Source organism: Oncorhynchus mykiss, chromosome 17 (assembly GCF_013265735.2).
Source record: "Oncorhynchus mykiss isolate Arlee chromosome 17, USDA_OmykA_1.1, whole genome shotgun sequence".
NCBI classification, from domain to species: Eukaryota; Metazoa; Chordata; class Actinopteri; order Salmoniformes; family Salmonidae; genus Oncorhynchus; species Oncorhynchus mykiss.
In genome coordinates, this window is record NC_048581.1 from 67,935,608 (window position 1) to 67,956,122 (window position 20,515).

Here is a 20,515-nt window from a genome sequence, read left to right on the forward strand (position 1 = left end):
ATGCATAATGTCAATACAGGATCCAAGCCTCACAGAGCTGAAGAAAAAAAAATCCCTATTCCACCACTGCAGAACTCAAAACGTCCCCTATCATGTGTCCCATATACACTTTATTAGATACTTTCATTTGTCAAATGGGTGTTAAAATTATCCAGTGATTCATGAAAATATGTGAAAAAAATGCAACACAAGAGGTAACCACCAAAACAAGATTCCACCTGGTATCTCATCTCACACTGAGACTTTAAACAAACAGTGCAGCAGGAGACACGCGCACACACACACTGTTAAATAACAGCTAGCTCCCCTAGGCCACTACACCTGCATCTGTCTCAATGTCTGAGGATTGTTCAGAGGTGATTCAGTTGAAAGGTTTAATGGCGCCTATTTATGGGTGGAATACATTACATGGCCCAAACATGGATCCAGAGTGAGGTGGTGCCCTGGCAAATTTACACTGAATGAATGGATCAACTAATTAGCCTTTAAATATGTCATTAATTCATGTAAAACAAAGGAAGCCTCTGCTATTCATCTTGGTGCTCTAAATGTCTTCCACCCTCCATGACCATGTCCTTAACCCAGTTACAGAAGGGGCCGGGCCAGCCGGGCATCCCTCCATTTGTCCTAATCAATGGAGCCTGTTCAATCCAGACCTAGGGGGTCAGTGAAATGAAGTACCACGCTCGCACTGCAGAAGGTTGGGGCCAACATAGACTGGGCATGAGGGAGATGAGCATGGCCTCTGTTGTCATGGTAATGCTGGCTAGCCGAGCCACCACCACTGCTGCTGTCTCTCCCTCCCTGTCCCCTCCTTCTTTATTTGGCAGATCCAAAATGGCTGCACAGTGGAACAACGACACTCATCCATGACACTGGAGCCAAAATACTCCAAAATTAAATATACACATTTTCACAGAGAGGATAAAACCCAGATGGAATGGGAGAAGGGGTGTCCATGTCGGAATTGTTCCCACAGACAAAACAACCCATGTCTCATAGCCAACTCATTACGTAACATAGCAAGCATCAACAATGCATGCAATCAGTGGTTTGAGGTCAGTGCAGTAATCACTGACCTGGGAAACAGAGATATGATACAGAGGACCATTCCCCAAGGCTGGGAGAGCCCCTAATACAGTGCCTTCAGAAAGTATTCACACCCCTTGACTCTTTCCACATTTTGTTGGGTTACAGCCTGAATTTAAAATGGATGACATGTTTTTTTAATTCACTGGTCTACACACAATATCCCATAATGTCAAAATGGAATTACGTCTTTTATTTTTTATTATTACAAATTAAGAAAAAATGAAAAGCGGAAATGTCTTGAGTCAATAAGTATTCAACCCCTTTGTTAAGGGAAGCCTAAATAAATTCAGGGGTAAAAATTTGCTTAACAAGTCACGTACTGTAATAAGTTGGATGGACTCTGTGTGTGATAATAGGGTTTAACATGCTTTTTGAATGACTACCTTATCTCTGTACCCCACACATACAATTATCTGCAAGGTCCCTCAGTTGAGCAGCGATTTCAAACACAGATTCAACCACAAAGACCAGGGAGGTTTTCCAATGCCTTGCATTAAATATGGATCATGGTGAAGTTATCAATTGCACTTTGGATGGTGTATCAATACACCCAGTCACTAGAAAGATACAGGCGTCCTTCCTAACTCAGTTGTGTTATTTCATAGTTCTGATGTCTTCACTATTATTCTGTAATGTAGAAAATAGTAAAAATAGAAAAAGAATCAATAGTAAAAAAGAAAAACCCTGGAATGAGTAGGTGTCCAAACTTTTGACTGGTACTGTAAATCTACTTGAAAAACTAATGACAAGACCTGTAAATCGTTGAGCTTGAAGAATTTAGAAAATCATAATGGGCAAATGTTGCACAATCCAGGTGTGGAAAGCTCTTAGACACTCATAGCTGTAATCACTGCCAAAGTATTGACTCAGGGGTGTGAATACTTATGTAAGTGAGATATTTCTGTATTTAATTTTCATTAAATTTGCAAACATTTCTAAAATATGTTTTCACTTTGTCATTATGGGGTATTGGGTGTAGATGAATTTGATCCATTTTTAATTCAGGCTGTAACACAAAATGTGGAATAATCAAGGGGTATGAATGCTGCCTGAAAGCACTATAAATAAGCTAGATGGATTGTATTGTAGCTATGGATCTAGAGATGACCTACTGCATTGATGGGTGTAATAAATAACCACCCACTGCTATAGGACACTGTAGACCTGCTGTTTAATGATCAGATATTGCATAATAGAGAGATTGGGTATGGTGGGAATACACAGAGTGGAAATGAGCTTCAGACTGGCAGGGAAGCCTCCTCCTGCACCTGGGTGCCTCAGAGATGGGGGAAGGGAGAATTGGGAGTAACCATGCCTGCCCAGCTGCTTATCCCCCAGTGTCACCATGGCGACTGGTGGTGGAGGATGATGTCTGTCATCATAAGGAAAACAGAACATGGCTCATTACCGAAACAAACACATTACCTCCCCTGACGCACACACGCATCGCACACGCACACACACACACACACACACACACACACACACACACACACACACACACACACACAGTACAGAACCCATATCCTCCACTGCTCTAGGGTTAGCTAGCTTTCCCCTGGCACTCCTCTGAGCATTCCACTGTCACATACCTGACATATGCATACAGGCTGATACAAATCTCATCTCTTACATTAATACTGAAGAGATGAAAAGGTTATAATACAAATATAATGTGGATTTAGACAGGTGCATTTCCCAGAGGTTGGCCTACTGTATCTTTGCTCTGTACTGGTGATGCTAGTACACTTACATCAGCTACAGTATGTGTCCCTTCTGAGGAGACAAGAGCATTATACATTTTCTGCACCAAAAAACAGCAGTTGGGTGATCACAGACGACAAGTCATGTACTCAGACAGCACACACACCCACACCCACACATACATCAATACAAGTTTGCTTCAAAAATCCTGTTTTTGTGACAGTGAAAGGTCACTAAACCAAAGTGGGGAGTAATAGAACTCCGGGCGATTTTGAACTCAGCGGTGGCCTGCCTGCCTGCCTGCGCAGAGTAGACTGGTGGATTAGTCTTGGGTTCCTGGAGGCAGCGGGATTATCTAAGAGAGGCTGGTGGGGGTCGGGAGAGCATTGGGCTCAGAGACACAGATCCTTGTCCGGAGTGTGAGAAAAGATGGGAGGGGTCAGGCACGGGGAGGCTGGCCGTATGACAATTACGTGAAGGGCATCCATCCATCCATCCATCCACCACAAACACACACACACACACACACACACACAAACACACACACACACACAGCCTTTCACAGATAGGGAAATACTGCAGGAATAAAGAAAACAAACAAGAGCAAATCCCTCTTTCAGACCAGTTTATAGACAATTTCATGGCTCTTTCCATAGATTGCATCAGCAAGCTTTCATCAACATGTTGGAATTTTAATACCGAAAGACTAATCTAATTGGTGTCACAGGAAGAATTTGAGTAATACCCCAACCCCCTGCACTCACTGTCATTTTGTTGCTCGAGAATATAAGTAAATATCGAGGAAGGCTGAATACTGTTGCAATGGCAACACAATGTTTATTGCATTAGATTTGATTTATTTAATTCATTCTTGTAGTCGACAAGACTGAATTATGCAGAATGCAGTTACATTTAGACAATCCGTTTAAAAAAATACTACATTCAATTTAAAAGGTTCTAGCTAAAAATAAATTACAGTTTAAAAGTCACATTTGGTTACACATTTTGAATGTGTTACTCTATTTGTCCTTGCATTGAAGCTGGACAGTTAGATCTGGTTTCGGAGGATGCCAGTGCTGTCTCCTCATCTCTGTGGTAGGAGATCATGTAGACCAGTGGTCAGGTTAGTGCATGTCACTGACCAATCTTACTTTTGAGCTGTAATAACATATGAAGTACACTTGGAAATTTGTTTTGGGTCTCTTCCAGGATTTAAATGCTTTTCCTCTGAAAGGCCCTATTAAGAAGCTGGTTGTAGAGGCCAGAACTAGGGGCCTCCTGAGAGGTCAAATACCTGCTTATCAGCACACTTACAGTTTCTGCCCAGACAAGCTCAATTAGCCAGCACTTAGACTGTGTATGAGAGGGCCACGTTCTCAGCACGGGGACTATATCAACAGAACCAGGGCGATGACAGACAAGCCTGGCCCACAAAGACCTGATTGTGACTGGCTATGAAAGCCCTGAGTGTGGATAGAGAAGAAGGGAGTACTTGCTCCTAGGGGACTTAAAGAACAAGAGACAGATCTCTGTCCCCTCAATGTCTTTAGTTGATACACTAACAAAATAAATACAGTAACTTCAGGATTAGCTCAACATTCAAGATTCAGATGAGAAAAATATTACAGTTAGATTATAAAATACATGAACGAGATGAAAATACAACAGATACATATTTCTTCAGCCTGTAAGAATAACCAGTGCTCATCCATCGCATCTCTCTCTCTCACACACACACACACACACACACACACACACACACACACACACACACACACACACACACACCACTACAGAGCAAAAGCCCAAACTCTCTTCACTTCACTGTCAGCTTCACTATCAGCCAAATCAAGTGCTTCCCAGACAGCTTCCAGCAGTCGTTTCACAGGGGAGCTGCTTTTCAGATGAGCAGAGATGGCTGAGGTGTCTGAAGCATCTGGGCTTGTAGGTCTCTATTGCTTTTATATTACACTCATGTTCTTATTGTCTGTACAGATCTCAGGTGCCTAGGACGACATACAGACATTTGTGTTGAAGCTTGTCCCCGCTCCTACAATCTCTAACATAGCCATCAATGAAGTCCAACGGGGAGACCCTATTAGGGACACTGCACTGTCTCTGTCCTCCTCCCCAAGTCAGGGAACTGAGTTTGCCCAAAGGCCCCTGGTCTGAACCTATGCAATCTGATTGTGAAATAGATTGTTATGTAAACAACATTTGATTAACACACTGCGTCCTCAAATCAATAGGTGACATATTGGTAATATTGGTATATTGGTAACAAGGTCACGAGGAGGTTTCGGCCAGGTTGTATGGTGAGCAAGTGACATCATCCCAATCCTGCGCACGAGGGCGTTTATTTTACATGAAGATGACTTCCAAATGTGTTCTCAAGTGAGAGATTCTTTCCATGGAGAGTGAGATGTTCCCTGCTGCATTTTAGAATGTCACACTTTTACAGTGTCAAGGTCACATGAGTGCCCCGAGGCAACACACACCACATGATATTCATTGTGATCACATAATTATTCATAGAATTTAGGGCATTTATATTTCAACAAAATGAGTGATATGTTTAAGCTCAGGTATGGAGATTGAGCGAGTGAGAAAACCTTTCAATGTTTTGTCTTGTCTTAGCAGTGTGTGAAGCATCTAATCTAAAGGTATGAGTCCAGCCATACGGTTCCCAGTCGGATTGTCCTTGCTGTGCGCTGTGATCAGAGCTGTGGCTGGTCAATAATGTTAATGTGTCTAGTTCAGCAAACACATTCATCAATGCTCTCCATTAGCACTGAAAAGAAAACAGTGTGTGGTGTGGTGTGTGTGAGCGTGTATTCATGTGTGTGTGTGCGTGCGTGCGTGCATGTGTAACCCATGCTATTTTAGACATTCACAAACATTTTCACAAAACAAGACAGTCCCTAACTTCTTTACACTAATTCTATGGGTTGGGAGTTTGTTGGTGACTCCTAGAGTCTGAACCTCTTTCGCTATGCCTCTGATCTCACTCTTTTCCCTCTTGCCTCTGGAAAGCGCCCATGAAAGAAACCTAGAAGAACCCTAGAAATATTTAATGTTTTTAACTTAAATAACTTACTGGAAACAATGTTGTGGAATACATATTTACTACTACAGAAGAATCGATCGCTAAGATAATCAGAGTGATCTGAACCAGAGGGGAATTGGGACACATTTTCATTTGATGTTTATGAAAAGAGAATACTGATGAGTTAGCTTATGCTAGCTAAATTCTATGCCTGTCTTGATGAATAACTAAAGTGTACATGATATTTACGATCCTAAAACCAGTCAGGATATTGACAAAAGCATTTATGCTTTTGAGAGTGACAATTCTGGAACATTTAGCATTTGCTATCACTACATGTGCATTTCTTTGTAAGAGAGTGATTGAACAGTCATGGCGCTCGGCTGTAGTTACCTTGTCGCAGTGGAGAAGAACGTGGGTTTTGAAACACAATCTGTAAAATTATTTTGAGACCGCTACATGTAAAAAAAAAAATATTATAACAGAAGAGTTACTAAAATGTTGTTGTTAAAAGTAAGAGACTGAATAATGTATTATTCTGTATGTTCAGTGCAGACTGGTTTTTGTACCCCCCTTTTGATTTGACGGCATCAGCGTCACCTGCCATCTTGTACAAACTACTTCGACATCTACAGAGGCTCATCATCTACAGCTTTAACAATCATCATCGTCGACACATTTTTATTGAGGGACATTTGACTGATACATCGTGGTAGGAACTGAACTGAGATAATTACGTGCACTCATATTTAATTTTCACTGGGTACCCAGTTTGTAATATGTTTGATTTACTGTATTGACATTAATGTATTGTTGTGAATGAATGGGCATTGCAGTTATGATACTCTGTTGATGTGCAATGATCTTTGAGCATAAAATATTTCAACAGATTTCAACAGAAGATAAACTTTAACTTCAAATGTATATCACCGGGTCCTTGCAGTATTGTTAATTTAGTAGATATTGAATGGTTTATTTCCTTGCCTTATTAGATTAAATTGCTTTAGATACCGGTCTCCTTCAAACATAAATAGACTGTTTCCACATCGTACCTGCTGTAGCAATTCTAAAGTAGTGTACTTCCTACAGTGTGTTACACATGCAAGAGTGTGTGACTGTGAAAAAAGGGTTCCAATGTAGAACCCTCTGTGGAAATGGTTTTACATGGAACCCAAAAGAGCTCTATCTGGAATAAAAAAGGGTTCTTCAAAGGGTTCTCCTATGGGGACAGCAAATGAACCGTTTCAGGTTCTAGATCGCATCTTTTTTCTAAGAGTGTAGGACTGTCGCAATTACAGCCCAGAGTCAAGTTTTCCAATAAGTTGAGATTGATCCACTTGACTTTTCATTATTGCACTGTGTCTACATGCAGAGATATAGCAGAGATATACTATATTCAAAGAGAACACATAATGATGTGGCACCATGATACTGTAGATAAAACAGTTTAAGGGATTATCAGTCCTATCCCCAGTTGATTTATAGGATAAAACAACACCCTTGATTATCAACTGAGCATATCCTACTCTGTGTCGTTATCATACTGGTGATAACCTTAAACTGTGGGATACTTAACAAACTTAAACTGGATCATAGCTCACTGTAAGAAGAGAGGAATCCAGTCCACTGCCAAGTGTGGTTTAAAGATACATTTATCATGGGCACATCCTCTACAGACTCCTCCTCAGAGTTGACTAAGCGAAGCTGAGCCTAGCCTGTTGGTTTCACCAAGTGCATCACAGTCATTTTCATACTTGGCTCAGAAAAGTAGAGGGGAAGAAGAGAATCAAAACAACCTCATTAATAACCAGGACTAATATTTTCCAGACGCTAGCTGTTGTAAGCAGGGTTATTTCACGAAGAAAGGATGCCCATGTACTGACAAGAAGCAGGGCAGTCGTGGTGCGTCGAGACGGTGCCACACAGTGTCTGCTGGCACCAGGAGGAAACAAAACAACCCCCCTAATTGCCAGTTAACAGGCAAAGACCCTCCCCCATGCACGCAGCCCAAAAAACTCTGCAAGTATAGCAGCCTCCCAGGCACCGATACAGTAACTTGCCAATCCAGGCTTGATGGTAAACAGTGGTTGGTGGTTCATGTCCAAATGTCGTGACAGCATGGGAGCAGGGGGAGAGCAGAGCAGTGTGTGATACAATGTTTACCCAGCAGCCACTCTGGCTCACCTCTGAACCTCTGTCTCTCCTCAGCCTGAAGCCAACGCCCTGTGGCCTTCACACTTTACACGCCACAGTGTTACACCATACACATTAACACGCAGCACACACAATGGCTGGTCTGGCTGGGCAGCTTTATTCCGAGCTGTGTTGGTGTTTGGAATGCTTAATTTCATATGAGATAAGTACTGATTGGTATGGGGTATTGACTGGTATGCTATAAAGAGGTAAGCTAACACAAAGATGCATTGTCCTATTTTTTTGTTGAGATGATCAGTGCACTGAAGGTGTATGTAAAGTATCAGTTTGGACAATATGTAAACACACAAAGTTATTCTGAATGTCCTGGAATATGGAGATCCTGTGTTAGCTGTAAGAGGAGAATACAGTCAAATGGACACCCAATATTTACAGTATTGACACACATACTGTAATTCACTATGAAGGATTTCCCCTCTCTTAAATTAAAGATGCACTACGCAGAAATCGCTCTGCCATTTCCTTCCTTATTGCTAAAATTGTATTAGTTTGTGGCAAAACAAGAAACTATCGTGTAGAGAATCATTGCACCATCTAAACCACTGTGAAATATATTTTCCATAACCCAAAATATTGTATTTTCAGCTGTTTGAAGCTGGCGTGCAAAACTGGACGTAAAAGATGCAAAAACAAAACTTAAGAATGGAAAGCATAGAAATAGCACACATAGAACAAATTCTGCTTCTTAGAATTGTGTTCAAAGAGAGTGGTATATCTATCTATAACTCACATTTCTATGTGAATTTGGTCAGGATGCCAAAAAAGTTACATATTGCAGCTTTAATTAAAGCTGCTGTAGGCTAATGTGAAACAAAAGGTTTGTGTAACAAATAAAGGCACATTTTTAGCAAATAATTTTATGGGCATTAAAACAAGCACAGTCTCCTAGCATTGCATGTAATTTTGCATGTAACTCATGCTGGAAAACTCACATAATGAAAAATATCACACTATTCATGTCATCCGACTATTTCTATCAAACCTGCTGCAATGTAGGTTGTATAAACAGAGAATCCCAGAAGGTAATTATGGTGCACAGACTGAAAAGAGAAGAAAAGTTGAACAAAGAAATCTGGTGAGAGAGAATTCCCGTTCGTATAAACTAGGGCGCTCAATGTGCTGGCTAAAACATCCTAACTGACTAGATAAGGATTACTGAATTGTGCAATTCCTTTCATCCTTCAAAGAAGGGATGAAAACATTCCTCTATCCTTTAGATGAACCCATTTCTTCACCAGAGTCGTAAGACAAAAAATGTGTATTAGCGTTATAGCTTCCAGCCAGCAGCTACGGGTTTGCACAGGGGAGTGGAACAGCTCATTACATTGGGTAATTTATTTGCTTAGTCGATGCCTGAGGGCAACTAAAAAAAGTTGTACATGTTGAATATTCTGTAACTAAAGCATTTACACAGCTGGCTTGTCCCCCAGAGCTACTGCAGTAGGACTCCCCTCTTAAACAGGCTACTTTCCCAACCCGGAGCCCAGCAACATGTAGACTACCAAAGTTCAGACGAACACCCATTGCTCTTTGCACAGAGATAGAGTAAACTCTAGACTCTGTGCCATGCAGAAGGCACAGCTAACTCTGCTGGGACAATACAGCAGGCCTATGTGCTCGAGAGCGTCAAATTGAAGACATCGCTACCTGCCATGGCCAAGTGGAGTAAGATGAGTCTGAGAGAGACTTTAATACAGCCTGTTGATCAGAGAGTAATCTGACAAAGCAAATAGAGAGTAATCCTCCTGAGGTGTGTTTCTGGGAGATTGGAGAGAGCTTAACTTTTAGATGAGTGTATTCAATTTCAAACTCAAACACTGCCGGAAAGTCTCATGGGAGTGATGACAAAAACTTTGTTATGTCAGTCCAACTTTTGAGTTTACACTAGCAGATGAAATTCTAAACATCTTGGAATCTAATTCCCAAGAATAATAAAGCCCTATATAAACGGCTTGATTTTTCGGAGGGTTCTTCAAACACTGGGATAAGCCAAATCTGTCTTTAGATAAGAGGTGGAGGCCATAATCACCCCGGAGAGATTCAGTGGGGTTATGGAGAGATGATGCCCTTGAAACCAAGGATACTACTCTCCATCTGTTGTTGTTTTCCTGCTGGGCTGTAGCAGTGAAATTAAATGTTAATGGTACATTTTATTTTGGTCTTCCTTTGGGTATGGCTCCTCTTACTCTACGTTCCATCTCTGTTCTCAGCCGACACCATTACCAAATATAGGTTCAGCATTGTTTGGCTGTATACATCAAACAGAATACACCTCTCTACCTAAAAATGTCAGTAGAGCACTTAACTCTATAGTGGAGAGGAGTAGCGTTTGCTCTGTAAGATGTCTTCATTTTATCCTGCTCTTCAAGAAGAAAGTGCACACATGCTCTGGTTATTAGTGATGTCACAGAGCAGTGAGGTGTCCAGCACTGATAACCCAGCCAGGAGGATTGAACCATCCATAGCTTTTCATGTTTCCCGTCTCTCCCCTCACTCACTCCTGTGTTTAATCTTTAAACACCTATTGAACTTTAAAAGAGGGGAGATCTTTGTTGGAGGGCTGACATTCTAATTTTAAAATACATTATAGTTTGAAAACTGTCTCAACGACCAAGGAAGATATTACTATTCTCTGCTCTACAAAACTGTACTCTATAGCAGGGTTTTCAAAACTCGGTCCTCTACATTGAATGCCTTTATGTTTAGTGTAACATCATGCCATGAAAGATGTTCCATGAGATTAGATGACAGCACGGGGTGAAACACAATCTGTAAGCGACTGGGGGTCAATTGTGTGAGAACAACTGGGTTCATCTCTGTGACAATATGGCCACATAACACACATGGTACATTCATTAGCCCTATGTCAGGAATGGAGAGCAGCTCTATGTCAGGAATAGAGAGCAGCTCTATGTCAAGAATGGAGAGCAGCTCTATGTCAGGAATGAAGAGTAGCTCTATGTTAGGAATGGAGAGCAGCTCTATGTCAGGGATGGAGAGCAGCTCTATGTCAGGGATGGAGAGCAGCTCTATGTTAGGAATGGACAGCAGCTCTATGTCAGGAATGGAGAGCAGCTCTATGTCAGGAATGGAGAGCAGCTCTATGTCAGGAATGGAGAGCAGCTCTATGTCAGGAATGGACAGCAGCTCTATGTTAGGAATGGACAGCAGCTCTATGTCTGGAATGGACAGCAGCTCTCTGTGCACTTGTTAGAACAGACCAACTGTATACAAAGTATTCTGCTTGAGTTACTGTATACTGTATGTCTACTGTATAGTCTGTTAAAATGTTGACCCGTGTACTTATACCTCACTGACAAACAAGGTCGCTTCAACTGTAGGTTTTGTCAGTCAGACACACAATCCATCCCACTTCCTAGTTGTTTGCTGATGGAAATCAGTGAAGCCTCTAACAGGACATGAATGAAGACATCTGAAGGAGCACATGGGGGCTGTATGGAGAAGGCGCCGTCCTGTCTCAGTAGCAAAATGGCTTGTCCAGTAGGAAGGCTGTCTGAATCAGGGGTTGTAGGGGTCATTCTCCTATACCTCTCTCACATCAGACCACTGTCTGAAGCATGGGGGACCCAGGGCCAGGAGGGGCCACAGTGTCGAGGTGTTCAGAAGCAGAGCCAGGCACTGGGTAACCCTACTGCAGGGTCAAGATAAAAGGAGAGCTGGGCAGAAAATGGTCTGGACACATTGCATTCCAGAGATGGTGTGGGATAACAAGGACAGACGAGGGATTGGAACCACCGCATGAGAAGCCATATCGGGTAGGACCCAACACGTGAACGGCCATATGGAAGAGGTTTACATGGCGAATAGGCCGTGATCTCTGAGCTGGAGGCGATTCGCAGACATCTCACCTGGAGTTATCACATTCCTATGTGATGGATGTGTTTGGAGAAAAGGGGTGATACCCTCTGTGTTTGTGTGTGTGTGTGTGTGTGTGTGTGTGTGTGTGGGGGGGGGGGGGGGGGGGGGTAAATGGTTACTGCTCTGTGTAGTCTGCTGTTTAGATGTGTGCTGCGCTCAAAGAGACAAAGACAAAGACAGAGAAAACACCTGGTCAGGCTGAAATCCCATCACAGTTGAGAACAAGGAATAAAGGAGTGTGACTGCTCCACAGAGTCTCTGTGGTAGTCTAAGACATGTCCCACAGCTCCAATGTTCCCATTCTTCTGCTACACTATCTACCTCATGTTCACAGACCACACCATCGACCTACAGTATAACAGCCCCTCAAATCATGAGACAGACCTTCAATTGAAGCATCCATTTGAAAAAATCAACCAGTATTTTGTATGTCAGTCAAATACTGTGATGAATTACAGTACATACTGAGTGGATGTAAATGTGGATTCCTTATGTACATACTAAAATGATTTAATCTGCGACAGTATAATCACTTTATATGTAAAGGAAACCATTTGAAAGATTTTCCCATCTCTCAGAATCCTGTGCCTTTGTTTGCACACAGTGCAGTAAAAGCCTTGAGGGGGTGTGTTTGTTTTGCATTTGCCTGGATCTAGAGCGCAGGGGAGAGGTGTCTACGCATACACATGGCTGTGTATTCCCCACGTGTGCTGTTAGTCAATTAGAGCTATTATTAAAGGCAAGGGCATCCTGGGAAAAGTATGCGCAGCAGAGGTGCATCTGTGCTGATTTCCACCATTAAACCCTCTCTGGATGCAGAGCCAGGAACTCTGTCAGGTGGTTAGGGAGTCATTTCCTGGCTTGAAGCTTCCCCCCTACTCTCCTTTTCTTTTTCCATGCAATCATGCTATGCCATCCCAGGGCCCACCTTCCCACTCAATCCCCTCTAACTCCCTTTATCTACCATTACATTTGACTGAAGGATTACTAAAGCTCTCCTCGTTAATCTTCTTGCCTTGGATGTGGAACAGCAGAGCTAGCATCAGGCAGCTCAGCCCACACTACTGACAGTACAGAGACCTCACCACATCCAAGAGGAGAAAAACACCTTCCTGTTCCTCCACAATCAGCAACCAAGCTCACCATTACTATGAGGAGAAATTGTACATTTTAAAACTAATTCTTAATACCGACTCTTTCTGATGGTGCATTATTGAATGTTTTGAATCTGTGATCTGTGCTGAACGTAGCGTTTCCATCCCGTTTCGTCATGGCCTCAGTCTGTGACAGTCTGTGAGCTGTGCTGAACGTAGCATGTCCATCCTGTTTCGTCATGGCCTCAGTCTGTGACAGTCTGTGATCTGTGCTGAACGTAGCGTGTCCATCCCGTTTCGTCATGGCCTCAGTCTGTGACAGTCTGTGATCTGTGCTGAACGTAGCGTGTCCATCCCGTTTCGTCATGGCCTCAGTCTGTGACAGTCTGTGAGCTGTGCTGAACGTAGCATGTCCATCCCGTTTTGTCATGGCCTCAGTCTGTGACAGTCTGTGAGCTGTGCTGAACGTAGCATGTCCATCCCGTTTTGTCATGGCCTCAGTCTGTGACAGTCTGTGAGCTGTACTGAACGTAGCATGTCCATCCCGTTTCGTCATGGCCTCAGTCTGTGACAGTCTGTGAGCTGACCTGCTGTCTTATGTTTCACACTGGGCTTTTTCTCTGCATGTCATTGGGAGAGAGACCATGTAATCTCCTGTTCCTCACATTCTACACCCTCAACTGTCATAGATGTCAAGCAGAACTATTTGTTGCGGTGTGTTGAATGCTTCCTTTTATATCTGTGCAGCGGGACATGCCTGTGTAAACTACGCTGGTGATTTTACAACATTCCCCTTCCTCAAACGTCACTAGTTAAATAATTACTGGGTTATTTAGTGCTGTTAGAAATTATGTTACTGTAAATGTGACTTTTGCGTCTCTAACTGAACCTGCATTACTCAATAATATGAGACACACTCCCACAGTCAAGACCATTAAAGCCACAATGGCATGGGTTAGATGATCAGATTAAAATAAAAAACACACATGGGCATTGTTAGGAAGTTGTCCACCCTTGAACATGGCTCTTATTGTATCCTTCTAGAGAGAGATGGAGTATTTCAACTGAAAGGCAAGGACGAACAGAACCCCATGTGTGTCTCTGTGGTGCACCATCTCCTGGAGCTCTGAGGGAAATCAGATCTCTCCTTTCAGGGCCCATTCTGTTCAAAGACCCTGGTGCGGTTCAGGTTCATTTACTCCCGGCACTTCTATGAGAAGTAACTTAATCTGGTTAGTAAGACGATCACAGAAAAAATGCCCTGCAATTTAAGCAATAGCGCTGTCTATTGTCAATATTTTGACCGATTTCATGTCAAAGTGTGATTATTTGTGGAGGGCCCTGCCAAGGATTTAATTGATACATGTGTAATTCCAGGTTTTGTTGCTGAGGTATTGGAACAAAGCGTCACATTATTAATAAATGAGCAGGACAGCTCTTTCATCTCAGCTGTTCTATTATTTTCTGTCTGCGGTTTCATAATCCCCTCTGAAAGAGGATAGTGAAGACTCCCTGAGAGGGCATCTTTCACAAATCAACTCATTATCTAAACATGAGCAGACAAAAGTGCATCTTTCATAAATTAAGTCATCACTGGCCACAGTCTCACACTGCAATATCAACTTTCAATGTGAAGAAAGATTACACACATCGATTGATTGCAGGGCTTGATCAAAAATCTAAAACGATTACCATACAATGGGCACAAGTAATAATTTAATCTTTAATGATTTTATTTTCTTCTTTTGCAGCACATACATTTCTCCTTGTATGCACTGAGTCTCATGACTACTGTACTGGCTCTGCCAACGTTTTGCTGCCTGCCACAGCTCCTGCTCATAAAGCTTTAATCGTCCGCTGAGTGTGGCTATGTGATCACTGAAGACCTAGTGACACAGAGAAAAACGTCTGCTTGTGAACACTGGGAAGTGATGTGTTTGTGTGAGCTTTGACCTCACACACACTCTCTCAGTACAGCAAAGGGGATGATGAAGATGAAAGACTGCAATGAATTAAGCTTTTCTTCAGGGCAAAGCACCTTGGATGGCTAGCCTCTGTGATTGACTCAGATTCTTCCCCTGTTGGAGAAATAGGAGAATGATAAGGAACTGGAAGGTGAAACACTTCCACCGCCCAGCATTCTAGTAGTGAGTGATTGAAAAATGTGCATTTCCATTGAATGGCCATCAATTTAATTGTATAATCCAGTTTCACACAAAAGCACAGTGATTGAGAATGCCCCTGAGACATTCCAATCCGCCAACGCAGTGACTTACATGTAGGTCAAAAAACAACCAGATTCGTGTAATTATGCAGGGGTTTCAAATTAGAGCAGCTATCCTCCGTGTGCCTTTTATTGGTGCGTATTCCTTAAGGAGGGCCTGTGCATGTCCTCATTAGTAGTCATTGATCAGAGGTACTGTTTGTGAGGAGGAAGACGGGCTATCGCCCATCGCCTTCCCTCTCTACAGAGCCAGAGCTGCTGGGGGCTGTGGGCTAATTACAGAGGCAGCAGTACACAGGCGGCTGGAACACAGGTGGGTGTTTTATTGTGCCTGCCGGCTGGCTGCATTGCTGTGTCAGCGTGGGCCCTGTCTGCAAGCTGCAGGCTGATACTGCCCCGTTCTGCTGTTAGTCATCAGGCTCTCTGAGCACGTCCAGCCAATACCACCTGCCGCGGAGCAGACGGGCGTAGCAGCACAGGTGAGGTTGAGCACAGTGATGTTGTGAAATGGTAAATCGATCTGGACCTCGAGTGATTCCAGTCGAAGAGAAGAAAGGTAGGAGGTAGGCGTTTGGAACAAATCCTCTCTTGTCCTTGTATATGAAAGACATACATTTTTGGTATACCCAGTGGGTGTGTGTGTGGTAGCTTACTGACTCAACACTGCATTGCACCTAAAGCGATAGATGCTACTATTCAGCTTGGATCTTATTTTGGCTGTTTGTATTTTCTTTAGAAACAGTACCACTACGCTTATAAACTCAAATCAACTTCAGCCTCCACTGTGAGAAACTGAAATATGAACCTCTTTACAGCCTTTTCCATCAGAGCTGGAATACGGAATGAGAAGACCTGTGACACAATGATTCAATGTAATATATTCACACATTCTACATGCATTAGCATTACAGCTTCCCATGAGGTAAAGTCATGCATTTAATAGAATTCTCCCAGTCAGGGAAATGGTTTCCATTCGGTGTAGATTTGAATTGACATGTAAAATGACATCTACTACACTGTGTAGAGCAGGGTTCCCCAACTGGAGGACTTCATTAGGCCCCCAAGTTTTCTGAGCAAAAAAATAATATATATATTTTTTTTATTGTTTTATTGTTGGACATATAAGACTTGTAAAAACACCAGCAAATCAGCTCCAAATTATTTTAATTTTGAAAATCCCATGGATAATAGAGAGATATGCAGTATGTGATTGTATAAGCATGGTTTGAAATTATTACGTTTTAGTAAAGTATTATATCTGTTTGGGATTCTTGCGGTCAATTTGCAGTCTATAAATGATTTGTAATCATGTTCCGGCCCCCTGACAACCGCTCAATAATAAATTGGCCCGGGGCTGAAGCTAGATGATGATCCCTGGTGTAGTGTTGTAAGTAATAAATATTCTGAAGGAAAAGTCTCTCCCAACTATGACAAACCTATGTGATTGGAGTCCAAACACCTGTGATCTGACAGTCCTCTCCTTTAGAGTGCTTTAGAAATGAACAAGACATGTTCTATATCTGCCCACTTCAAAAGAAAAGCCATTTTATGTCAAACAGTATATAAGCCATAACCTGAAGCACATCTGTTACATATGTGAAGTAATATTCACTCGTTTGTTATTGGAAAAACTATGGAGTGATCATTCATATGAAAATGAGACCGTAAAGCCAACATGTACTATCCACTGTGATGTGTGATCATCCCATCCTCCTGTTTACTTATTCAATATACATGGCCATATTTTAAAAGCTTACACTTTCTGTTCATAGGGAATAACCTGATCCCTTGAGCAGCATGAAGTGCAGTATGCAGACAGGTACGGTATTAAGTACCGCATGTATTCTCTGCTGTTTGGATTACTCTGTTATGAATCTATAGCTGACTAGGTTTGTAAGGTTAGAATGTCCATCTAGTCTGGCTAACAGTGTTAAAGAGAGAGGGATGAGGGTGGCCCTTACCTCTACACACAGTCCCGTTCTCCACAGCCTCGTGGCCAGCCTTGCACATGCAGCGCCCAATAGGCACCATCCACTCGCCATCCCCGTTGCAGTAGAGCTTGATGGGCACGTCCACCTCCTCCCCGTTGGGGATACACACGCCACGCGATGCCACTAGAGAGGTGCTCTCCGCCCCCGACAGGGTTTCCTGGAACACGGCCCCGTTCTGGATGACGCGGGCACACTTCCGGTAGAAGACTCGCACGGCGATGAGTGACATGCAGCCGCCGTAGTCCTGGAAGGCCAGGTAGAATCCGTGTTTGGACACGGGGCCAAAGCTCCGCACCTCTGTGTTGATCTTCATCACCCGGCCACCCAGGTCCACCTGGGAGAAGCTCTCGTCGGCTGCGATGGTGTCCACCTTGATCCAGGGGTTCTCCATCCAGGCCGGGGACACCTTGTTGGCCGTGTCCGAGTCTGACTCATAGTAGTACAGGTTAAAAGTCTCTTTACAGGAGCCGGGCACATTGGGGATGGAGCTGCAGTCTCGCACGGAGAACTTCATCTCCACGTGGATCCGCTGTGCACCCCGGCGCCGGATGTACTTGGTGCGGACCCAGTTGTTCTGGTTGTTGTCGAACACGTTGCACACCTGGTAGGTGCGGATGGTGTTCATGTTCTCGTCGTATCCACTCACCTCCTCCCACTGTGGAAGAAGGACACAGAGGTAAAGTGTTACTCAAATGTAGACATAACATACACTTTGATAATATGTCCCCGTGTTGACCACATGCTGACCGTATATTTTCAATGGTAGGTTTAGTAACACATCAATACCTCCAATTCTTTACCTCTACCTCACACCCAATGGCAAGTGTGCCCAGCATCATGGCTACACGACAACCTAACCATAGATAAAGACAGGGCCATCCTGAGCAGCAGCGGTCCCAGTCAGAGCTGAGATTACAGTGCAGGAGATGGGGAGTGTACATTATGGTCAGGGTGTAATCTGCTCCCTAACATTGTTTTGTTGGCACAGAGGGTTGTTGGCAGTGAGGGGTTGTCATCTGTCAGTGCCCGCTGGAGATCCCACTTGGCTCCCTGCATGAACCTGGCCTGTTTGTTTCTCTCTACTCTACTCTAGGACAGGACCATGCATTATTTAGGCAGTAGAGAGCAGGTGTTAAACTCTGCTCATTACACAGCCAGCAAGGCATTATAGTGCCGCCTCCTCTCTGGCTCCTCTATGTCCTCTGGCCAAATACAAAAAAAGGAAACTATTTGCATAAAGTCACTGTCGGAAGAAGCTCTTCAAGGGTAACAAATACAGGAAAAACAATCCCTCGGTCTAAATACTGAGAAAAAAATCCTTCTCTCCAATGCATGGGTGATGTACCCAATTTTCCTGTTTTTGAAATACAATGTGTTATTGAATACTACAATAAGCAAATCTCCAAATTAGTCCAGCACCAACACATCAGTTATTGTAAATGAAACAGATCAGTCATTGTACCGAAACAAATGCATGACATGAATTTAACCCTAATCTGAGTCACACTCCAATAAAACAGAAACTGGGCTAATCACATTACACAGGTAATTATCTGCAAACAGAGAGCAGATTTTTCATTTCAACACACACACACACACACACACACACACACACACACACACACGATATAGTAAAGCGTTCATATGCAACCTCTGCTGTTACTGCAAAGGACTCCAACCACTGTGACCTTGACCTGACAAGTTCATCTGAAGAGAAAGCTTTTCTTAACACCAAAGCCTCTTCACACTAGTCAGCTGCACCCCGTGCTGCCTTTACCCCAAACCCCTCTTATCCCTCTTCACTTCACAGCTGACATCATTTCCTAAATTAGTACCCACTTAACAAGGATTCTGACAGAGGTTTGACGGGTAAGGAGGAGCGAGTCAGCCCTCATGTTTAAGACCCACCTTCTATCAAACACTCACAGACTAATTAGAGCTTTCCTTCTTTATTCCCATTTCCATATTATTCTCTCCAGACAGACAGACATCATACCAAATATGTACAGTTCATTAATAGCAGCTGATTGATGTAAAACCTTTAGTAACTGGAGGGATTTGAAGGAGAAAGGTATGAAGAACATGTATTATTGTAATACTGCCGCTAACTCAAAACTATTAAGACTGTGTTTGTAGACAATGATTAAAGAGACCTTGGATGTGATTCAACCAGATGGTAGCTATATGTCTTCATTTTGCTGACACACATCTACAAATCTTTTATAATTATGAGAATGTGTCAGATATGGTCCATTAATATGCAATAAAAGATACTCATTAATACTGTAAGTGTATGAATGTTAATGTTGACCAAAATGGGGGCCTTGATTTCCAGTTAAGAGACATTGTGGGAGGGGCAATGTGTTGGTCGTCTCATCTATTCCCCATCCAAATGGACACAGCCATCCAGGGTCATGGGCAGCCATTGACCTTTCCACCTCCATTCACAGAGTGACACTCTTTTCAGACATAGGTCGTGGACCGATTAAACAGGAAAGGACAGAGTGTGACGTTCTCTTGTTCTGAGCCCCAAGCATCGCTCCATCACACTTAAACAATGTGAACGGGGGTTGGGGGTGGGGCGGTAGCCACTAATGAGAGATAGTGACTACGGGAAGGGGGAATAGGGCCAGGCTAAAAAGACCCCAAACAAATGTGTTTTGATGGAGGGCCCCTTTTAGTCCTGTCACGGCTTTGCTGCCCTGCTTTCATCAGAGCCAGTGGAGGGAAGCAAATGGGACATAATAAGAGGCCAGCGATCAAGCGCCGAGTGTGAAATAAGAAGAAACGTCTTCATTTTCACAGCTTTTCCTCCCGGTACTACAGTGGGAGTGAGGCTGCAGGGCGGTCATGTGTTAGGTAAGGTGGTGGAGTTGATTGTGGTGGGGGGGTGGAGGAGTTCATGGTGGGGTTGGTTAAGAAGGATGAAGGGCTCTTTGAGGAGGCTGGGAATTGTAACACTAACTCTCTCTCCTTTGAGATTGTTTTTTACCACACACAGACTTGTTTATCTGAGTCCAGATCTATTGAGAGGGGGACCATCACGACCACCATGTAGAGCATCTTGACTGGATGTACTGTTGGCTACGAAGCTGGATGTATGCTATAAAGCAGGAGATACTGTACAATGTATTTAAAAATCAAATACATTATTACTTTTTCCTGTTTGCTTGATAACAGTCAAAGGCATCATTCAAATAATAATTGAATTCACAGTTACAACATGTCATGTACTGTCATGTTGTGTCTTGTCTCTGTCCTTTCCCTTCAC

The 20,515-nt window shown here is 43.1% G+C and overlaps 1 protein-coding gene across 6 annotated transcripts in view; it reads right to left on the reverse strand.

Annotated features, from left to right (window-relative positions):
* LOC110494446 (ephrin type-B receptor 2) overlaps window positions 1-20,515 on the reverse strand; it is a 163,007-nt gene that overhangs the window by 56,030 nt on the left and 86,462 nt on the right. For all 6 annotated transcript variants that reach the window (XM_021569484.2, XM_036950497.1, XM_036950496.1 and 3 more), the window contains exon 3: window positions 17,215-17,899. In XM_021569484.2, coding sequence (XP_021425159.1) covers window positions 17,215-17,899 — 685 coding nt within the window. The remainder of the gene's footprint in view (window positions 1-17,214; window positions 17,900-20,515) is intronic.